Source organism: Ipomoea triloba, chromosome 9 (genome assembly GCF_003576645.1).
Source record: "Ipomoea triloba cultivar NCNSP0323 chromosome 9, ASM357664v1".
NCBI classification, from domain to species: domain Eukaryota; kingdom Viridiplantae; phylum Streptophyta; class Magnoliopsida; order Solanales; family Convolvulaceae; genus Ipomoea; species Ipomoea triloba.
In genome coordinates, this window is record NC_044924.1 from 9931940 (window position 1) to 9954331 (window position 22392).

The 22392-nt window shown below is 34.1% G+C and overlaps 2 protein-coding genes across 8 annotated transcripts; one reads left to right on the forward strand and one right to left on the reverse strand.

The window, feature by feature from the left end:
- Positions 1 to 4987: 4987 nt before the first annotated feature.
- On the forward strand, positions 4988 to 11385 carry LOC116030111 (general transcription factor 3C polypeptide 2). Of its 4 annotated transcripts, none has more exons than XM_031272244.1 (15): positions 4988 to 5382; positions 5562 to 5709; positions 5797 to 5855; positions 6004 to 6097; positions 6285 to 7048; positions 7186 to 7314; positions 7507 to 7579; positions 7906 to 7945; positions 8127 to 8199; positions 8420 to 8485; positions 8992 to 9072; positions 9165 to 9337; positions 10067 to 10113; positions 10599 to 10836; positions 10914 to 11385. In XM_031272244.1, the coding sequence occupies exons 1-15, from the start codon at positions 5045 to 5047 to the stop codon at positions 11213 to 11215; spliced, it is 2625 nt and encodes an 874-aa protein (XP_031128104.1). In that variant the 5' UTR covers positions 4988 to 5044; the 3' UTR covers positions 11216 to 11385. The 4 variants fall into 4 exon arrangements, with proteins under 4 accessions (XP_031128104.1, XP_031128105.1, XP_031128106.1 ...); XM_031272245.1 differs by having other exon boundaries at positions 5562 to 5688; XM_031272246.1 differs by having other exon boundaries at positions 5562 to 5688; positions 5815 to 5855.
- Positions 11386 to 11564: 179 nt separating this feature from the next.
- On the reverse strand, positions 11565 to 14837 carry LOC116030125. 4 transcript variants are annotated; one of them, XM_031272273.1, is made up of 6 exons: positions 14548 to 14834; positions 13843 to 13998; positions 13689 to 13766; positions 12999 to 13064; positions 12756 to 12821; positions 11565 to 12662 (listed from the first exon to the last, which is right to left on the reverse strand). In XM_031272273.1, exons 1-6 carry the CDS (start codon positions 14719 to 14721, stop codon positions 11862 to 11864), a joined length of 1341 nt encoding a protein of 446 aa, XP_031128133.1. In that variant the 5' UTR covers positions 14722 to 14834; the 3' UTR covers positions 11565 to 11861. The 4 variants fall into 4 exon arrangements, with proteins under 4 accessions (XP_031128133.1, XP_031128134.1, XP_031128135.1 ...); XM_031272274.1 differs by having other exon boundaries at positions 13843 to 13995; positions 14548 to 14833; XM_031272275.1 differs by lacking the exon at positions 12756 to 12821 and having other exon boundaries at positions 14548 to 14837.
- Between the last annotated feature and the right edge of the window lie 7555 nt (positions 14838 to 22392).

Here is a 22392-nt window from a genome sequence, read left to right on the forward strand (position 1 = left end):
ATATATATATATATATATATATATATATATATATATATATATATATATATATATATATTGCCACCTTAGATGGTGAATTTTTTTTTTATATCAATAATGTAAGTTGATCGATCCATCATAATATTCTAACAAGTAAAACCAAAAAAAGAATATTTGGTAAGTATTTAAACAAAAGCAATACATGCACATTTGGTTTAATATGATAATTGGGTAAGTAATGTGTCTAAGGGAAGTATAGTTAGATAAATTAATTTGGTATTTAATATTCAATGAAAAGAACATCATAAGGGTATATTAATCTTGTCTAAAAAGTGTTCACATGTGCAATCAGTTGGTCACAGCCTCACAGGGATAAAGTTTGAAAACAATGATCCGGAATGAGTCTCACTAACAATGGTATGAGAGCAATCTCTCAAAGCAATTAAAGTGCCTGCATGGACAGCTCAAAAGTCTATTCAATTAAGTTACCATGATTTACGACTTCCCATATATTCTGTTGGGACAATCTTGTCTAAAAAGTTAAAATAACAATATTTTCAACCTAAAGTATAATTTCATATGCAGACAAATACAATATGGACATTAATAAATCGGGAATATTAACTTGGATTGGTTCTTACGTCGTTGTTGTTGTTTATTAATTATTGGATATACATATAGCTGGTGGGCCGGGTGAAAAAGTTAAACAGTGTACTGTGATAATTTAGGGTAATATAATAATTAATGTGCAATTAGGCATGTGCAGTCAGTAGTCGGCAAATTTTACTGTAAATCATGACCTACCCAATTTATGAATTGAACCATGCATCAAAACATAGGAATACTGTATTTTATGCTTAAAAATAATGAACATTGATTTATTGAATATTATATTTTTTTAAGTAAAGAGAATAAAATGTACAGAGTACTAAATAAGTTCAGCTATGTTTTACAAATAATGAACCTCATATATAATAGAAATGGACCTAGAATATACATTTTTAAATAATCAACTTTAAAAAAAAAAACTAACTTTCAATCAATTTATACATAGTCAAATAATAAACCTTATACATATAAATAATGAAGATTGTGGACCATGATAGATCCATCTAATAAGCATTGTCAGTGGTCCTTGTGGATCTGATCTGCAGCTGGTTAACAAAACATCAAGTGTCGGTTCCAAACACTTGTAAATTATACAACAGTACTTGGTTTGTTAAGGTTGTGCGCACTGAAGATTGGTAGGTGGACGCCCAGACCATGAAAGGCATCCAATACCTTCCCATCTTGTCTTGTAATTTTATTTTATATTTTTTTAAAGCGATTATGATCATCATCGTGTTTGATGCAAAACAAAGAGTATTGGATCCTTGCTAATGTTATTCTTTATATATATATGAATTTTATTTTATTTTTTTTGTAAAAAAATTGAGTGAGAGAATGTGCTTGAGGTCAGAGTCGTTGGAGCTTAAAAATCGAAATCTGGGTATTAATTAGGTCTGCATAATGATTGGAACATATATACAAAGTTTTGGAGATCTATATAAGAAAGGAAGAGAGTTAAAGGTACAAATTAGGCTAATGAGCAAAATTAAGGAATGAGAGTACAAAAACTAAAAGAATAAAGTATAAAGTGAGGAAGGAGGAAAGTTTGGAAGCAAAAGTACTCAAAGACTGGAAAGGGGCTAAATAGGATAGGCTTGTGAATTTGTCAAAAAAAAAAAAGAAAAAAAAAAAGAAAAAAGAAAGAGGATAGGCTTGTGAACTGTGTGCCAAATAAAGGAAAATTTAGGTCCAACAATAATGGGGTGGGGGGATCATTCAACCCCTGTCCCGTTGGTGGAATCACCACCCAACACTTCCGCTCCTAACTAAGATTGTTAGCGAACAGAGTTTTCGAAACTTCCACTCCTAAGTCCTAACCATTGAGTGTGATCAAGGACGACGGATGGTTTCCAACCAACTTTTCTGACCAATTTTTTAAAGAGTATGAATTGTATGTGGTGTACTAAGTGCTAGTATATAATGCACCATAAAATGTTAGTTTGTGGTGTATTGATTTTTATCCATTGATCTGAGCCCATCCAATGGCACATATCTGTGCACACTTTAAAAAAAACACGGTGACATTTTTATAAATAAATAACGATGCCATCTTCATAATTATCGTCAACAACTAAATTTTAAATCTAAGTTGTAATGATAGACTCTAAGTGATAAGTGTATTTTTGTCCGTGCTTCCACCCCATATATAGACCTAATTTGAGTGAAAAAATATTTTGATTTTATGCAAAATGCGCCTTAATTCATTTGTTTATACCCTTATGTGCATAAACTGTTGAATTGAAGACAATCGTAGCCTTTCGGGACATTTTAAATGATTCTCAAGTCAACGGGAGCCAAGGTGAAGCTAAGGAGGTGGCTAAAATACTTCAAAGGGAGCTAAAGAGTGGTGTCTTCAATGGTCTTGATCACTTGGGTAAAACAAGGCAAAAGTGGAGCAAAAGAGTAAGAAATTAAAATTCTAGCACAAATTGACCACTGTTTGGTATTTGGACCATATCTCAACCTATGAATATTCAAATGGAGTGATTATTGTGTCATTGGAAAGAAGACTTAAAGGGCTACAACTCTTATGAAGACATCAAACTGTAGATCAGAAGGGAAAAGGGTCAAAATAAGCCTACAAACCGGACCAGTGTCGCAAGAAGATTCTCGACGCGTCGAGAATTATTCTGGACGCATCAAGAAGAGGTATAATGCCACATTTTATGTTCTGTAATGGCTTGACGCGTCGAGAAACTCCATATTTGCAATTTTTGCTCCTCAGAATTCTCTATTTTGCCCATTCTCCACCCCAACTATATATAGCATCATTTTCTCTCAACCCTAAGTTTTGGCTTGCGGTTTTGGAAGACAAATGGAGTGAAGATGGGTGATTCTTCACACTCCAAAAGGAAGGAGGGATCCCCACATATTGGAAGAAAAAGAACCATTGCAAAAAGCTTTGAAGGGAAGATTGGAGGATCAAAAGCTACTAACAAGAAAAAAGAGAAGAGCTTGGAAGGCATATTTGGAAGAATCTCTTCCTCTCTTCTTTACTTTAAGCTTTTATTGTATCTTCCTTGAGATTATTGTTGTTAAAACTATGTTAGTCATTGTTGGCTAAGCTTTTCTTTGAGATTTTTGGGTAAAAAGTGTTTATGGACATATGTGCCTAGGTGCATAGTTTGTGTTGTTAAGGTGCGTGATTTGTGTACTTATTAACGTGCATTAGCCTAAAGTGTCAGATGCATGTGGTTTGTGTTTCTTAAGGTATTTTATTTGTGTGTTTAAGGTGCGCAATTTTAATGCTTAAGGTACGTAACCGTACACCGCACAACCGCACGAGAACCCTTCCTCACACTTGAATCCTTCCATATATATATATATATATATATATATATTACACACACGTACTTTGTAGCGTGTTAGGTAGTGTCATTTGAGTCCTTATCGATCCTAGATATGCTTAATTGGATTATTATATAGTACTCTTAGCAGATTCCTAGGTGCAATCAAATTATACTATATTAATACAACGCCCGCATCCCCACAGATCGAAATTGAGAGATTAATTAAGTTGCAGCTTGCATAAAGTACAATACGTTATGCTCTTGATATTCTTTTTATGAGCGGTTCTTATTTTTTAGATCAAAAGGAAGGGGAGCACCTGTAAACAAGTCATGATGTGCGGTTCTTATTAATTAATTGCACGGTGATGCAATTATCTATTTAATTTTTTTCCAAACTTTTTTTTTTCGTAGTTTTTGTCTTCATTCTTTTATTACATACGTTGTCAATTGATTTAATTATTTTACAAAAAAAATATTGCCTAAATTTATCTTCTTTCTTTTTTCTTTCTTAAAGAAATGATTATATGTAGTACACTTAAGTAAATATTAATGAATAAATCAATTTTTAATAGTCAAAGATCTTGTGGAGTTGTGGCCTAGTGGCATCTGGTTTATACTTTAATGTGGAAGGGAGGCGACTCTTTGTGCTTCAGCAGGCCGACCCCGGGATCTCCCGAAATTCTTCCTCACAAAAAATTATTATATTAATGTGTGTTCAAAATTTTAAAAATTAATTCAATTGAATTTATAGTATCATTCCTTTCAAAAAAAAAAAAATTATAGTAGCATTAAGGTAACTTTTAGTTGGAGACTTTTGTACCCTATTACCATTACCAAGTATTGATTCGTATTATCATTTTAATTTCAATGTTTGAACCAAACACACCTTAAATTGGTAAATATATATTAACAAAAATTATTAGTTTAAATAGAAAAATAACACTTTTCGCACATCAGTTATACATGTTCTCACTTTTAATCCCATGATTGTTGGCGAAGTGTATTTTTCTATCCCATAGTTATATTATGGATGACTGGCAATTGATGGACTAGAAAATTTACTTTGTAGACAATTGAGGGAAGAAAAATGACAACAATATAAATGAGGGATGAGAAATGCTATTTTTCTATAATTTAAAGACAAAAAAAAAAGTCAATTTATTCAATGACTCAATGTTCAATAGTTATTGTGTGGACCACGGTTCAATATACATTTTTATAACTCATAACGTACATTATTCTAACACATAATATACATTATCTTACCCCAGAAATTTCATTATTCTAACACATAAAGTACATTATTCTAACACATAATATATATTATCTTACTGCAGAAGTTTCATTATTCTAATATATAATGTACATTATTTTAACTCATAATGTTCAACGAATTTGTTTTGGACCGTGGTCCGCGCAATGATTTGCCCATAATGTTTGCCTAGGCATATTTTGGTTAGTTTTATAAATTTGAAGAGGGCCGGATTAATGTGCTCACAAAATCAGGCAGTCCAGTGAAGGAAGGTCCAATCAAATGGTACAAAAGCCCAATCAATATTCCAATTTCTAATGTTATCTGGAAAAGAAAAAAGTACAATCCTGATAACCAGGGTTCGATTCTCAAAATTACTTTCCGACTCCTAATTCTAGGGCTCTACCTCACAACAATGGAAGCTGAGCCAACAGACATCGACGTAGAAGCTCCTCCTGCCGAAGGATTGAAACGGTACAAGAGGACGAGAAGGAGAAAAGAGCAACAGAATGCGCCTGCTGAGCAGCGGCAGCAGATGGAGGCCCCGCCGCTGCCTCTGCCGGAGGTGCCGGCCGAGGATGTGTCCGGTCAGGAGGCTCCACCGCCAGTTCAATTGTCGTTGTTCGATGATTCCGTGGAAAATCACTTCAGAGCTATTGATACTATCTCCCAGCTCTGTGGCGAGCCGGATATTGATGATTCTACTGATCAAGCTGAGCTTCGACGATATGGTTCTTCAATCACATTCCTATCGTAAGTGCTGAAGAAAATCTCGTTTTAGTGTTTTAATGCTTGCTACAGTATGTTTTACATGTAAAATGTATATGTATGCTTATAGGCATAATGCTTACTTTTGAACTAATTTTAGTACTTTCCAGTTAGCCATTCCTTCGCTTAAATTTCGCCTTTGATGATGTAAATCATGATTTCAGAGAATGGAGATATTTTAAATACAAACCGAGAAGCATAAGATTTGCTTGTGAAAGTGAGAGTGGTAAGGGGAAAGATGTCAACGGTGAAACTATCTTGCCTCAATTTTCAGCCGCAAGTGTTCCCAAGGTCCTCTTTTTGTACGTTTGTGTGCGTGCATGTATTGATATTCTGAATTTTTGGCATGTGATTCCATGTACTTAGCTTTTAACAGATAAATTCACTCGGACAATTTAGTTTGATTATATGATGCAGGGGGCGTCAATGAATGAAAAAGCAACATCTCCTCAATCCTGGTATGTGGAGTTGATTTTGACTTAAATTTGGTTCACAATCTTCTTGAAGTGGCAAAAAACTGTCACAAGATAGTAATTTTTTAAAAGTTTTTGGTTCACAAAATTTACCAAGTACTCCATAGTTAATATCTCACTTTTATTGTTGCAGCAAAGATGTTGTATTCTATGTTGGAGGTTCTGTTTGGGGTATAGATTGGTGTCCCAGAGCTTATGTAGATTCAGAAACTCTCATCAAAAGTGAGGTATATCAACAATTTTAATTTTTATTTAATTTGATGATAAGTATGTCATTTCCTTTTCCTGCCCTCAAATAGAGAAATAAAATAAAATGAGAGAAGAGTGCCTCCATTTTTCTTTAATTCTCTTCTATTTTGCATCTTTCCTTCTGACAACTTATGTTGATCATTCTCTCTTCAATTAATTGTGTAGTTTGTGGCCATTGCTGCTCACCCCCCTGGATCTTCCTATCATAAGATTGGTGCCCCACATACTGGCAGAGGTATCATTCAGATATGGTGTTTGCTGGATAGTCAATTGAAAGAAGATGTGCCATCTCAAGTTAAGAAAAAGTCAGGGCAAAATTCAAGAAAGTGTGCGAAAGTTAAGGAAAAATCATCTCTTCCACAACGGCCAAGAGGAAGACCCAAGAAGAAACCTTTGAATGTGTCATCATTAGATGATAAAAATCCTGATGAATGTGCTGAGACACCTCTTGCTGTTGAATATCCTAAAGAACCATCCACACTTCACTCCACAGCCATGGCTTGTGAAAATATCAGCATGGCCCAAGAAGACTCTAGAAGGGAGAAGGAGATATCTAACCAACCAGCATCAATAGATACCACTGCTTCAAAACGCAGAAGATTGGGGAACAATGCAAGAACAAGAGGCCAGACCTGTGATTCTGGTTTGCCCTTGCTAACACTGGATGCAAATGGAGAACCATCTTCCATTGCAAGTTCTCAAACATCTGGAAGTCTTGCTCTCATTTCTAATAAATCAAGTGATAATGATGCTGCGCTTATGCAGACTATTCCCAAGGATGTTGCTTTACCTAGAATGATGTTGTGTTTGGCCCACAATGGAAAAGTTGCATGGGACATAAAGTGGCGGCCAAAAGATTTTTCTTGCTGTGAATCCAGACATAGAATGGGTTATCTTGCTGTTTTGCTGGGAAGTGGAGCTCTAGAAGTGTAAGCTCTTTTATTTGATTATTATAATATCTCCTATTAGCTTCTTTAAGCTTCCTGCATTATGTTTTCATCTGTCCAGAATCATTGTGGTACTTCTATTACTTGATACTGCATCTCATAAGTGAATTATAATATAGGTGGGAGGTCCCTTTTCCTCGTATAATTAAAAGACTTTATTCATCAGACAAGGAGGGTACTGATCCTCGCTTTATGAAGTTGGAACCTGTATTCAGATGTTCAATGTTGAAGTGTGGTGATAGGCAAAGGTACTTCATATATGATTGTTTTGCTAAAGCTTTTCAGAAATTTGCGGAAACAAATATTTTTTTAAGATGTTTGTGACACTTTCCTATTAACAAAAGCTACTTACTTTCCTCCAACTTAGAAATGTGTCATATGCATATCTATCTATTTGGTAAATAATTTAATGTTTTCCTTCTGTTTTTAACTTTACACAGCATTCCTTTAACAGTGGAGTGGTCCATATCATCCTCGCGCGACATGATTCTAGCTGGATGTCATGACGGAGTGGTATTGCTTACAATCACTCATTTTTTTCCTTTTTCATTCACAAACTTCAGCCTAGTTAAAATAAGAAAACATTTAAGCATTAGTGGTTAACACCACCTTCTCCCCTTGGGAGGTGCAGTGAGGCTGGAATCTTTGAAATTTGCATGCTTCAAAGTAGTTCTATCAAAATTTCTTTGCAGTATTCCTGTTACTCGAAATCCTGAAACTTAAAGTTTTATCTCTTTCTTCTTCCATCAAATTATTTCTCCTTTAGGCTCTAGCATTCCATAAAAGGTGTCTTTGTTGACCATCAAGTGGTAGAATAAAATCAGTAAGTTTGCTTTCAGGTTGCGTTGTGGAAGTTTTCTATCACCAATTCATCTAAAGGTACTGACATCACATTTTCACCTTTACTTCATTTTGGTGTCAATTTTTCTCCTTTTTGGGGAAGTTGAGAAACCTTTTCAAAATTTTAGAGAAATCTGAACTGTAAGTGTGAAATTGTCTCCCATGCTCCCTTGCATGTGAATAATGAATTATAACTACTGACCCCATTCTTGATATGCAGACACAAGGCCTTTGCTTTGCTTCAGTGCAGATACAGTTCCCATCAGGTCACTTGCTTGGGCACCATTTGAAAGGTATGTATACTAGATCCTTGGTATTGTACAAGACAACTAGTTAAGTAGGCTATTAACATTTTCTCTCAACCATCTTTATCTTGGATTAAGGAAGCGTATTGTGCTGCATAAAATGGGATGCACATAAAACTTCCATAAGTCATCTCTTCACCATTATTGGTTTATTTGCCTTACATGTGACATGTCAACTAAATTACTCAATATAACACTAAATTTGCAGTAGTCCTGAGAGTGAAAATGTCATCATCACTGTTAGTCACAAGTGCTTAAAGTTTTGGGACTTGCGGTAAGTATGCTTCTAAAATTTTATTTATATTCTGTGTTCCCTTTTGTGCTTTACTTGTGTTAGTTCATTTGTCTTATGGTATAGAAATAAGTTTTGTGCTTTTCATTTTAAGTGAGATTCAGTACACTTTTCTTCCCTCCTTCCTATACTAATTTGTGCAATCAAACTTGGATTCATTCTCCCAGGGAAGGATGTGCTATTCAATGTTCTGTTTTTCGCTTCTATTTATTCTAATTCAAAACTAATTTGTGTAAGCCCATAGTCAGAATCTCTTAACTTTTTTGCATCCATGGTTCCTGGTAACAATGCCTTACACTTCAGTGTTGTATGGACACTAAAGTAGCTCTTTTCATTTAAAAGATTCATTTGCTTATGTGCAGGGTTCTCCATTTACTTTTCTCTGCTACAAACATACTACTTTGTTCTTAAAAAGTAAATATTTTCCCTCTTGTGCAATAGTACACTCTTTTGCTTATTAATCCGTAAATGTTTATGTGTCTTTGTAGTGATCCATTCCATCATTTACGGGAATATAATCCCGGTCAAGGGGTGTCTATATATAGCTTGGATTGGCTGCCAGATCCGAGGTATGTGGTGACCTGATATAGTTTGATTGAAACTAATAGTACTTTCTAAATTTAGCATCTCTCTCATCTTAAACTGGCTGTCAATGTTGAAGGTGTATTTTTGTATCCTGTGATGATGGATCACTAAGAATTCAGAGCTTGGTAAAGGCTGCCAATGACTTTCCCATCACTGGAAAGCCACTCACCATTTCTAAACAACAGGGATTTCACACCTATGAGCGGTCTTTATTTGCAATATGGAGTCTGCACACTTCACGGCTAACAGGTTACTTTATACCCAAGATGAATCACTATTTTATCTCATATGATAGTTAAAATTGTGTGGATACACTTCATATGACATATGATTGAAATAAACCTAGAAAATGCTAAAAGCTTAATTTTCAATTGCCTCATTTTTAGACTGGTCTATTCATGTATCTAGTTAGATTCTCACAACTTCTATAAAGTTAATGTATTTCTGGGGTTAATTTGATGTTATTCATGCCTATCTACTATGACAGATGCGTGCTAAATTGAATTTCTTGAGGTAAAAGTCCTTTTTCCTCTCTTAACCCCAGAAATTCATGGGGTTTCAAATTATTCATTCATGCTCTAAAAGTCCATGTAACAGAAGTTGTTAAGCCATCCTTCGCTAACCTCACAAAAGCATGGTAATTCTTGTTGTCAATATCAGTTTTTTATAAGTTTGCTTCCTCTTGTTGGTAATCCATCTTAGTTCTCTTCTGTCTAGTGTTTTAATGTGACTGTCCAAGTTATGATATAAGATAAGCTTTAAAGGATATGGCTACTTATTTGGACCTTCCATTTGCTGATCTGTATTGGTGTGTCCTTAGCACATACATGGTTGCATTGATCTTACCAATCCTCACTCAAAATTGTCTGTGCATAACTTGGATATATGGTGGTCACTTATGGCTGCTACCTTGCTATTTATATGGTTGCAAACATGGCACATTTTCTAATTTTGCAGTTTTTTTTTTTGAAAATTTAGGCATGGTTGCATATTGTGGTGCTGATGGTACCATTGCCTATTTCCAGGTGCATCATTTCTCCTGATTCTGTCATTATGATACTATTTAATGCTCATCTTCTACAAGTAATTTTGTAATTGAGACTTAAATCCAAATGGTACAAATGCAATTTTGTCCGTCCTCCCCTCTCCCTAGTCCCTACCAAAAGGGCATCTTATAAATTTTCACATTCTAACTAAAACAGTTTAAAATCTTTAGATTTTTTGGAAATGTGTGGAAATAATATAATGAAGTAATTTATATGATGAAATGATCCAACTTCCAAGGCTATTGAGGGACTTGCGGCACACAATTACTGTGGCTGAAAATACATTTTGCTTTATTTTTAAGCAAAATCACTCACCATCATTCTAATTGGGTGATCATACTTGGTAGTGTTGTACTTTGTTACCAAAGTGAGGCCATATTATCTAAAGTAATTGTTATATTTTGTGAATTCATTTATATTTGTACTAAATTCAAAGGTGCCTAATTTATTTCCTTTATGAGCAGCTAATTAAGCAATTTGAGAATGATCCCGTGAGGAATCGCAATCCACATTTTCTTTGTGGATCATTTGTGGAGGAAGAATCTGTGCTCACAGTCATAACACCTAAGCATGACACTCCATTCCGAATGATGAAGACAACTACCAAGTGGTCGGATTTATTGAAAACTACACGCACTTCTGCACCAGAACCAAATCAGGAAAAAAGAGCAAACGGTGAGCAAGCATCAGATACGGAACTAGGTAACCCATCTACTGCTGCATTCGAAATCTTGGCTACAAACTTGTTATGTTATTAAGAGCATCGTAGTGTCTGCCAGCTTTATATTCCAACGAAGATCCAGACGCTGAAGCTGGATCCGATGATGATCAGTCAGCAGGTCAGAAGAAGAAACAGGCACCAAAATCGAAAACAAACAGCAAGAAGAAACCGAAACCTGATGAACAAGATGAGGGCAATCAAGCAGTGCAGGCTGCTGATGGAACTGAACTACCTCCCAAAAGTGTAGCAATCCATAGGGTGAGATGGAATTTGAACAGTGGCAGTGAGAAGTGGCTATGCTATGGAGGAGCAGCTGGAATCGTTCGCTGCCAGTGGATGGACACACCACCTTTTGACTGATAACATTCACGTAGGATAGAATGCAAACTCGCAACATGACTTCAACCACCCGTACTGTGTATGTATTATAATCCATGTCTAGCCCCTTCTAACAAAAAGTTACCATGTACATATACAACCGAATGGTATATATTTTAATTAATAATTAATCATGTTTTTTTTAGTGGATCTGAAACTTGTATATAAGACTTCATACATATTTGATGTTATATTTTCACATAGAAATCAAATTTTCATATTTTTAACTTCTTAATTTTCCATCTAAATTAAACAGGATATTAACAAAAATTACTACAATCATCACTCACTTAAAAGTGACACTGAGAAACTAAATTTATACTTCGGAGTATAACTCTAGAATTAAATATGCTATTTTTCGTTGTATTTAACGAGTCTGGGAGAATCGATATTTCACAAATCAAAACTCAAGGGGAATGAAACTGATACGTGCATTACTTTTTCCTTGCCCGTGTTCCTCCTCTATATACAAAGCTCAGTCTAGAAAATGTGCGAGTCTGCAATCAACATCATAGTACTACACTAGCATGGCCTACGTAACTCGGATTCCAAAATTCCTTCCCAGGTCAGAAAGCCGCCTATGGAGATTGAAAGATGTACCTGAATTCCGCCTGCTCATTACATGGGGTTAGTGCATATGACATGGACGGCAATGGAGGTGGTTCTTTAGTTTCATGATTTCCTTCCTCCTTTTCCTGGCTTCTATAGCTGCAGTGGCCTCTGCTGAGTTCTTGCTAGGGCAAGTCAACACGCCCTTGTCTTCGAATGAGTCCCGGGTTATTTGCCTAACATTTGAAGAAGAAATGGTATTGATATCACGAACTTCACCTCCTAAAGAACCGACTTTGGCTCCAGCCATGAGGGCGGCTGCCTGCTTAGGATGAGGCTCTAAATGCTGGCGAATTCCATCTGTGGTGCAGCTGGTGCCTAGACCTGACAGAAAACCAAGTCCCACTTCTTTGCAATCATCCTTGTGGATAGCTTGTGTAGAATTTGAATCTTCCATCTCATCTTTCACAGGCAAGAATATTCGGTGTTGTTCCATACTGACCGGAGTTATTGAAGATGACATGCTGCATTGATGTAGGACAGAGGTTTCATTATGATCAGAGGATTGAGGGAAATATGGGTTTGGGGCATGAAAAGGGAGGAGCCAAGGGAATGGCAATACATAGAATGGAGTTGCTGGGTTACTCGTGGAATGCTCTTGTTTAAGAAATGGAGTAGGTTCTCCAACATTACTGCTAAAACCACTCTGCGATCCGTGTTGCAAGTGAATAGCATCTAAGGGTTGGAAAATAGGTCTCCACATACAGGGCATCATAGGAGAGCGATTATAAAAGAAGCTCGGAGCTGTAGACATTTCTGGTTGTGTTGAGTTAGAAACTTCATGTATATCCTGTGCCTCTTCCTTCACTACACTAGTCATCTAGCAAATGCAAAAGCACTAAAATGTATTAGAGAAAAAGAAAGTGGAAGAAATCCAAATTCCAACCAACTTGTTTCAGCTAGACACAGTTACCTGTGCTTTTAAGCTATTATTTGTGCTTTTCAAACAATCATACTCTTTTGCTGCCAACTCCTTCTCCTATTCATTACAGTAAAAAGTCCCAAGCAAACCAACATAACAAATACTGAGTCTAAGGAATAGAAGCACAAGAGCCAGGAATATAAACTCAAACTAGAATATAGTACGATGCAATTTTGGTTAATTAAAGTGAGTAGTAGCAACAAAAGTAAAATTGAGAAATGAAATGATGCTTACCTTCTTCAAATTCTCATTCTCCAATGCCAGGTCAGCTGCTTTTTTTGTCAATTCCTCATACATAGCCTAGAACAAACGAAGAGATTCATCCAGGGTATTCAGTATTCACTAGCAGCCATGTATAGTGAGTGTACAAAAGCATAAAATTAAGTAAATTTTTATTCACAAAACAAGACTTGGAGTACAGATTCAATTAACCAGACAATTTCCAGATGAAGCTCTTCTGAACCATGCATCACATGCATTCACAGTTTTATAAAAAAAGGAGGCTACAAGAACAAGCTCATGCTATGTTTATAGAGGTTTCAGAGTAAAAAACACATTGTATAAAGACAAAGCACAATAAATACAAGCAAATATTTGTTCTGATATTTTGTTTCTTCTGCACCATATATTTCAAGCTGAAGTACTGTGCAAAGGAAAAGTAAGGCAATGCCCATTTCATATAAAAAAAATGTTCAACTATTTTTAAGATTTGAAATATACAATATAACAATGAAGCCACTAAATGAGGAGAAATGAATATGACCATATTCTTGGTCTAGATATTTAAGATGAAAAATCAGGAGGAGAAACACCATGTTTATTTCAAGATCCAGAAGTTTAAGACTCTAATTCTCATGTAATTAAACAAAATGACATTTGTAAGCCATAACTACAAGATGACTGGATCAAGCAAATGAATTTTACCTGCCTCCGACGAATTGTTTGCCGAGCTGATTCTCTGTTTGCCAGAACACGACGCAGTCTTCGTGCTTCCTTTTCAACCTGAGACAAGCAGATTCAATCAGTAGAACTGACCATAGCCTAAAAAGGATATCAGAAGACAACTAAACTCGAGTACCTCAGTTATATTTTGCCTTGACTTGCTGCCAATAACTGATGGATAATCAAAACTGCATGTAAGACTTGGGCTAATTTCAAACTCATTCCCAGACCCCAAAATATTTGGCAATGGATTTTCTATATTGTGCCGGGGAGGCAAGGTCTCGTGATCCTGCTATAAACAAAATCATTTCTCAATTCCTCTGAAGAAAGGATTAGAGTATATGATATTGAATAAACCTGATCCCATTACATTCCATCTATGTAACATTGAGTGGGATGGTGTACTGGAATCCAATAAAACAAGCAGCTAGTTCATGTCAACGCACTTATTGTAGCCTTACAAACTCTACATCCTGATTCATCACTTTACCACCTCTCAAGAATCAAACATAATGTGCAAAGCAAGGAAGGCCTCTGTGACTGCAAATCCTACAGTTTCCAAGTAAATAAACAAGGCTTTTATGTTTTATCCCCTTGTGCTTGAACTGCCTAGTCATTCAGTCAATGGATAAAGCGCTATCTGCTATGGCAAGTTGAAGTCTAAGTAAACAACCTTATCTAGTCCTATTCACTTAACCGATTTAGAAATTCAGATTAAGAAACAACTTCACTTAGTATCGATAACGGAAATAATACTCGATAAACAACATATCAACACCAGTACAAGCGATAAGGATAAACAAATCTATAGAAGCAGAAGCATAAAGAGAGGCGAACCGACCTCGTTAGGCGGCGGCGGAGAGCGGCTGTTTGCGGGCGATTCGGACGCATCGGAAGCGGTAGAGCGGCTAGGAAGCGCCGAATGTGCTAATCCGGCCAACGCCTCGGCCGCTTCCAGTTCGCAGTCCACCATTCCGTCGTCATCTTGGCGGCATGTAGTTGTCCTGTAAGCCATTGATAGAAGGAGAAAGAGAAAGTAGAAGGCTAAGGCAGGGATTGATGAGAGTGGAGTATTGAGAAATGAGATTGGATAAAAGGTGGGAGTCGCAGTGAAGCAGAGTGGAGGAGATGGAAACCTCTACCCGCATCGGACACGTATGCCATGAACCAGGTCATGTATCTCCGAACGCCACGTGTAATTTTTCACCCAAGTAAGCACTCTCACATCTCGCTGACACGTGCCACATTCGTAAGGGTCAGTTTTGGCCCTAAACAAATAGATGCGTGTCAACATTGTTCTAGATTAATATTTCGAATCGAAATTTTCGATGCCTCGCTTTTTATTCCTCCTAAAATAATATTTATTTTTAAATTTAAGCACCATTAGATTTTTTAATAATTTTAAATTTTTAGAATAATAAATTTATTAATCATATCTTATTTATTTTCTTATAAATCCTGTCAAGTACAATTATCCTTACAAAATGGATTAGAGCAAATAATACATATATTTGTTAATATTGTAGGGGGTATTTGGTTGGGGACTTTTGCACTTATTATGAGTTTTGTATTTTGATACTCTTTTTTTTGTAAGTACATATTTTGATACCTATTACTATATTTGTTTGTTTATTTTTGTTACAAAACTCATTATCTATTTTACTCTTCTACTTTTGAACAATGGAATAAAATATAAGAGAGAAAATAATGAATAAATAAATAAAAAGTAGCATTGCCTATGCATTAAATATGAAATTTTAATATATATATATACACACACACACACATGTGTATATTTATGTATTATATATATTTATTTATTTTATTTTGATTCCAATTCATATATACTACTAAACAAAGTTACTCCTACTAAAACACATTACAATTACCAGTATTGATTTCTAGTACTATTACAATTCCAATGTTTGAACCAAACACACCCTCAATGTTGCAAAAATCGTGTTAGGTGCCGATTAGGTAGTGGCCGACTACATAGAATTTCGGCGAAATTGTCGTTCTAGGCGGTCGGGACCGGTTAGCTATTTTTTTGTGTTTTTTTTTTTAAATTGGTTATTTTGCTCAAACACATGTCATTTTTTAATGAAATAACCATAAATTGTTCAAACAGGTCGCAAACCCAAAAAATGTAATTAAAAAAATTCAAAATCAGGTATTCTAATATTAATAATTTGTGAGTTGTGACTTTGTTTTCTATTTTGATTTTTTAAATCTTTATAAAATTTACAATCCCATATGTTTTTAGGTTAATATTTAATATTTTAGTACTAAATATTAAAATATTAAATAGTTTATAATTACTTAGTATTAAAAATTTTCAAAAATCTTTTAAATAATTTTTTAAAAAGGCATCTAGGCGCCTTCGGGAGCGTGATTTTTGCAACCTTACATACTCTAAGATTTTTCCTCACATGAAAAGTAGTATTATTTTCAATCAAGAAATACAAGAGATAGAGAGAGAATCATTAAATCTTATTTATATTATTTCAATTAAAACTATAAATATAAACCATATATTTATACCATAGATGGTCTAGAAAACAATAATAGCAAATGCCATTTATGTAGCAACATTAAAATAAATTCAATTGTGCTAAATAGAAGTTCATAAATTATCTTCAATTCAGAACACAATGCAACATGAAAGTCATTAGAGGACCAAAAAAAAAAAAGTAGAAATTTTTAAGTTGTCCTTATTCTGACAAGTTTCTGGTCCTCGTTTAGGTTGCCACTTTCCACCTTGCCACGACTTGAATCTTGATCTCCAACTGCCCTTTTAGAAACGAAAAGGGCGTTGCCTGCAAATCATCAAAATGAAGACATTAATTAATTTATTTCTTTTTATTTTTTGTTTCAAAAAAAAAATTAATTGATTTTTATTTAAATAAAAAAAACATTGAGATTAAGAATAAATCGCTTGAGTATTCTCACCGCTCCAACATTAAAAATTGGTGGATGAAGCAAATCATGAAATGTACTTTAACTGTCTTAAATGTTTCCAAATACTTGTATATTAGTGTCTACAGTAGATAAAACCATAATGATTATAACTTCTTGATGTGTACATATTTTCATATACAATCTAAAATCTAATAAGAATGCATGTAATAAGTATGAATAAAAGTTAATATGTTTCATTTTATGCTATTTAACAAAAGAAAATTGTACATCACACTATTAAAATTGTACTATTCATTTTCTTAAACAAAAAATAGACATGCTGATGACCATTAGTTATATCTTTCATGGTGTTCTTCCCATCACACTATTATCATTACCAGATACATTCATTCATCATATTCTTCCCATCTATTCTTTAACTACAATATTTGTTACATATATGTGCCCAATATATTAGGATAATAAAATAAATAAAATATTATAAACAAGGATTGATAATTATGAATTTAATTGACATTTAAGTTTAAATTAGTAAGGGCTAGTTAGTCATTTTTTTAAAAAAAATTATTAAATTTATGAAAATGATTTACAATATTATTAGACAAAAGGTCTTAATATTTTTAAATATAATAATCAAAATTTACCACTTTAATAAATTACAAAAGATAGTATAAATTTAAAGTTTTAAATATTATTTTTTAACATGATTATTATTTTAATATTGATAACATATTTTCATACCTATACATTTGCTCCAAAAAAGTTGAATCCACATCCCTAACTCCAAGGGCCCTCACGCCCCGACCCGACAAAGCATAACACAGAGGCTAGACATTTGTTTACTGCGCACAAGGAGCCCCCTTCACTTTGAGAGGCTGCCCCCACATTGTCGTTGGTGAGACTCGATCTATGGTCTTTGCTCCCAAACTTCACCCCTATGACTAGTTGAGGCACCCATACTCTACTATGTAGTGTGATTGATACCTCTATTATTTGGATTAACGATGTAAACCTCACTCCTAACTGTGTGAGTATGTGAGTAAACCCTCGCCCTGTAAAAGGATCACAAGGAGGTAAACCAGTCTAGGTTACCCATAGCTGACCGGCTCAAACTCAAGGGCTTGAGGTTCAAACCCATGACCTCTCGGCTGCAGGTGTAACTCTCTTACCACTTGGCTTGCCCTTACGGGCAAATGATGATACCTCTATTACCATTCCAAATGGGCGATCAAAGGCAAACCCTATGGTGGAGGCATTAATCCGTTGTTATACCATGGATCCGGGTGACCCGGGCCCACCTTGCAAGATAGATCCGGGTCCATGTTCACAATTTTAGAAATCTATGCTCACAATTATAGAACTCTATATTCACATTTTCATAACTTTATATTCACAATTTCATAACTCTATATTCAACCGTATAACACAATTTTTGAATCTATATAACACAATTGTGAATATAAAGTTCTAAAATTGTAAACATGGAGTTCTAAAATTGTGAACATAGACCCGAGTCCATAGTATAATTTGTCGGCATTAATTCTTTGGACTAAAAAAGTTTGAAAATGAACTTAACCACCAAATCAGTGCAAATTCGATTTATTTTAAACTTGACCGGTCCGATTATAACTTCCAAACCTAGCACATTGGCTAAAGTGAATCATCTCTTAATCTGAGACAAGTTGGTCTTCTTCCACAAACTATAACCACCTCTACTTTTAACATAATAATAATAATAATAATTTTAAGTAATATATGTAATGTAAATCTACTAAAATATATAAATTATACGTACCTTGTATACCACGAAGGATAATGGTTTGGATAGTAGGAATGGTGAGGGAGCGCCCCCCTTATAGGGAAGGCTTGGTGAGGGTGAGAGTGATAGTCATGGCCGTGGATATAGCCATACGATGGATATAGTCTTAGCCCAGGGTGTTTTAGGCTAGCCTTTACTATTTCTGCATGTTTACCTTCTCTTGCTAATGCACTCAATAGACGATTAGGGTCCACCTCCCCACAAATTTTTACCAAATTTTCCTCTGCATCAATGCTAATTGAATACACACCTAATAATGCACACATTATTGAAAAAGAAAAAAAATGTATTAATTAACGTCTTCTATCATTGATTTTTATTTTTGTTAATTTATATTTTTTAGGGTTCCATTAAAGAGAAGCTATAAGAGTGCATAATATAAAGTTTAAGAGTAAGAATTTTACCCGCGACCGAACTTATGACTTCAATCATCTTGAACTTGCACGCATCACAATTAGTATCCACTCTCAGAATACAACTCTGAAAAAAATATGTATTTGATTGTAAAATTTTACAATATTTCACATATTTTCTTCAATTTTTTTTTAAAAATATAGTTATACAAGCTTGAAGTGTGGATTATATTTAGAACATGTATGCAAAGTATAAAATTTCTATTAAAAAGAAAAAGAAAAAAAAGTGGAGCGCCATAACATAGAGATCTCATTGACTTACGACGTCAGCGTATGGCTCCATTGTTGAATGAGTGAACAGCTTAAGATCTCAAGAATGATTAATTATATTATTAATAGGAATTTTAACCCAATACGTATTCATTTTTACCCTCCTTCAAAGAAGAAGATATTTTATTTCCATAATTTTCATATTTTCCTTCCTTCACCTATATTTAATTTAGAAATATTTAGAATTTAAAGTCTAATTAGTACTTGTGCCCACAAGTCTAATTAGTACTCTGATTTTACAACTTACAAGTGACTCTGTAACATAACAATCATTTTAACAAAAGCCCAATATGAATTTGCAAAGGCCCATATTGTTTCTAATATATATATTTTCCCTACATGAGCTTTTGCCAATCATTATTGCATGGACCATGGTCCACACAAACTGTGTGGACCAAAAATAAAAAGTACATTATTTTTGTACTGAAGGTATATTATTTTTATACCGTAGGTACATTATTTTAGAGTACATTATTTTTGTACTGTAGGTACATTATTATATATCAAATAATGTACCTTCAGTACAAAAATAATGTACTTTTTATTTTTGGTCCACACAGCTGTGTGGACCATGGTCCATGCAATAATTTGCCAGCTTCTGCCCTTAAATACAATAAGATGAAATTTTTTCAAACAATGAGTATTTTCAGTAATAATAATAATAATAACAAATATCAAATTCAAATCAAAATCGATAAAAGAAAATGAAACTATCATTATATAGGAACCAAATTTAAAACAAATGGAGTATAAGATATAATTAGCATTTATGCTTGTGAAGAGTTGGAGAGAATGATTTGACTGTTCTTTCCCTGAAGTCTAAAATAAAATAAAATCTATTAGCGTGTGACTAGTCATGCATATAATTATCATTATGTCATTGAATTGAATGATTTTCTTTCGATCTTTATTTAAAAGGAAAAAAAAAAAAACTATAGCAATTTATAATGTTGAATTAAACACCTGCGCCGTTGAGCGTGACATTAAAGCGATCGACAAACAGGCATTGCTTAGAGTTGTGTAATTCTCCAGGGGACCAGAAAAAGAAATTAAACTTTGTTTCAACAAACATGAAACCACCCCTTTTGTGACCTTAACTCTTCAAGAAAGTGATTGTTCTTTTGCTTTTTGATTTTTGACAATTGCCACACTTAGAGGACCACCATTCTTCCTTTGTTATTTATTAAAATAAATGAATTTAAACAAACTTTTACATATATCAACAAGTATAACGGATAATATTCACCCCTGAGCTATAAAAGAGATAAAGTATGTCCCTTTCAACTTAACTAGCGGTCTCAGATTTTCAATACCACAAATAGAATTAGTCTCGATATGGTGTTAGATGGATTAACAAGTTATTCGTAATACGAGTCTGAACGTTTGTGTATCTTTAGGTAGTGTTTATAAATTTCTCTAGTCACCTAAAATAAGAGTTTGAACTCATAACTATCTGTCTAAAGTCTATACGACATTTTTAAAAAGAAAACAATTTATATATATTCTTTGCACGGAGTGGTGCAGCAGAAATGGGCCGCACCTCCGCTGGGCGCCGCCAACCACGACCTGTAAGTTGTAACTAAGTTGGATGGTCATATACATACATATGAACGTGTTTATCATTTTCTACGTCGTACGTGCATGGCAGTTTGTTGTTAACTTACCCCCTGCTTTCAGACTGAGGCCCCAACTGAAACAATCACTACAAGAAAAATGCTCATAAACAACGGTTTTTAACCGTTGTCTATAAGGTAAAATTTCTGTTGTTGTCAGTCCAGCGCAAAGACAACGGTTTTTAACTGTTGTCTTTTCTAGAAAAGACAACGGTTAAAAACCGTTGTCTATTGAGTGTTGTTGAAGCCGGTGTTGTTGAAAGTCACGCACATAGACAACGGTTTTTAACCGTTGTCTTTTCTAGAAAAGACAACGGTTAAAAACCGTTGTCTATTGAGTGTTGTCGAAACCGGTGTTGTTGTAAGTCCCGTGCAAAGACAACGGGTTTTAACCGTTGTCTTTTCAAGAAAAGACAACGGTTAAAAACCGTTGTCTATTGAGTGTGTTGTTGAAACCAGTGTTGTTGTAAGTCCCGCGCAACGACAACGATTTTTAACCATTGTCTTTTCTTGAATGACTACGATTAAAAACTGTTGTTGAAATTAGTATTGTTAAAACGTCAAATTAATAATTTGATAAATTTTTACAAACGCTACAATTAACAACATTTGCATATAGCATTTTGAGAAAAAATAATTTTTCTCAAAGCATCTCTAATTAATTAATTAATAAAATTACTTTAAAAAACGTTGAAGTTGAGGTTCGAACCCTCAATGGGATTGGAAAATAATAGAGCCTTGAGGCTCCTATTGCTCTATTCCCACTTCTCCCACCGATGTGGGACGGTGGGAGAAGTGGAAAACATAGAAGGAAGCAGCAAATTGTTTGCTGCTTCCTTCTATCTTATTGTTTTTTTTTTTTTTTAATTTTGATTTTGGTTTTATAAATATATTATTAAAGTTAATTCTACTTTTTTGTCTTAGATTTATATGTGACAGTTCACTTTAGTCCCTTTTTTATGAGAACATTCAGTTTTGGTTCTAATATTATATTATTATTATTGTGACATGACCATTTTTAAATTTGGTAATCTATCAATAAAAACAACTTGAATGTCATTAAATACAAAGGTATTTCAATTTTTAATTATGAATTTTTCAAAAAAAATATAAAAAATATAGTGGGTTAACCTATTACATAACGTTGTTCATTATTATTATTATTCAACCTATTCATGTTATTATTATTATTATTATTATTATTATTATTATGTGTACCTTTTAGGTCATTTTACATGTTAATCGCTAACCTAAACAGCTAATTTTATCAAATTTTTTTACAAAACAATAATATATATTATCCGTTAGTCAAACCCGCTAATACAATTCGTTGGTTAAATAAAATCATTGTCTAAATAAAAAACGGGTGCACGTGCAAAGACAACTATTTTAATAAACTGTTGTCTTTAAAGTGTTGTCTATTAAAGTGTGCTTAAAGACAACATACAAACGACAACGGTTAAATAAAATCGTTGTCTTTAAAAAAAAATAAACGCGCAAAGACAACGATTTTAAAAAATCATTGTCTTTGTAGTGTTGTTTATTCAAGTGCACTTAAAGACAACACATCAATGACAATGGTTACATAAAACCGTTGTTTAATTAAAAAACCGAATGCACATAGACAACGGTTTTAAAAAACTGTTGTCTTT

What these genes read in the sequence shown, in the direction of transcription:
- LOC116030125 (XM_031272273.1), bottom strand. Translation starts at nt 14,721, where the DNA reads ATGGCTTACAGGACAACTACATGCCGCCAAGATGACGACGGAATGGTG. An exon ending in AGAATGAGAATTTGAAGAAG is followed by an intron (nt 12,822 to 12,998) that starts GTAAGCATCATT and finishes TGTAATGAATAG; the next exon opens with GAGAAGGAGTTGGCAGCAAA. An exon ending in ATAATAGCTTAAAAGCACAG is followed by an intron (nt 12,663 to 12,755) that starts GTAACTGTGTCT and finishes TGCATTTGCTAG; the next exon opens with ATGACTAGTGTAGTGAAGGA.
- LOC116030111 (XM_031272244.1), top strand. Translation starts at nt 5,045, where the DNA reads ATGGAAGCTGAGCCAACAGACATCGACGTAGAAGCTCCTCCTGCCGAA. An exon ending in GCTTGGGCACCATTTGAAAG is followed by an intron (nt 8,200 to 8,419) that starts GTATGTATACTA and finishes CTAAATTTGCAG; the next exon opens with TAGTCCTGAGAGTGAAAATG. An exon ending in GCACACTTCACGGCTAACAG is followed by an intron (nt 9,338 to 10,066) that starts GTTACTTTATAC and finishes TTGAAAATTTAG; the next exon opens with GCATGGTTGCATATTGTGGT.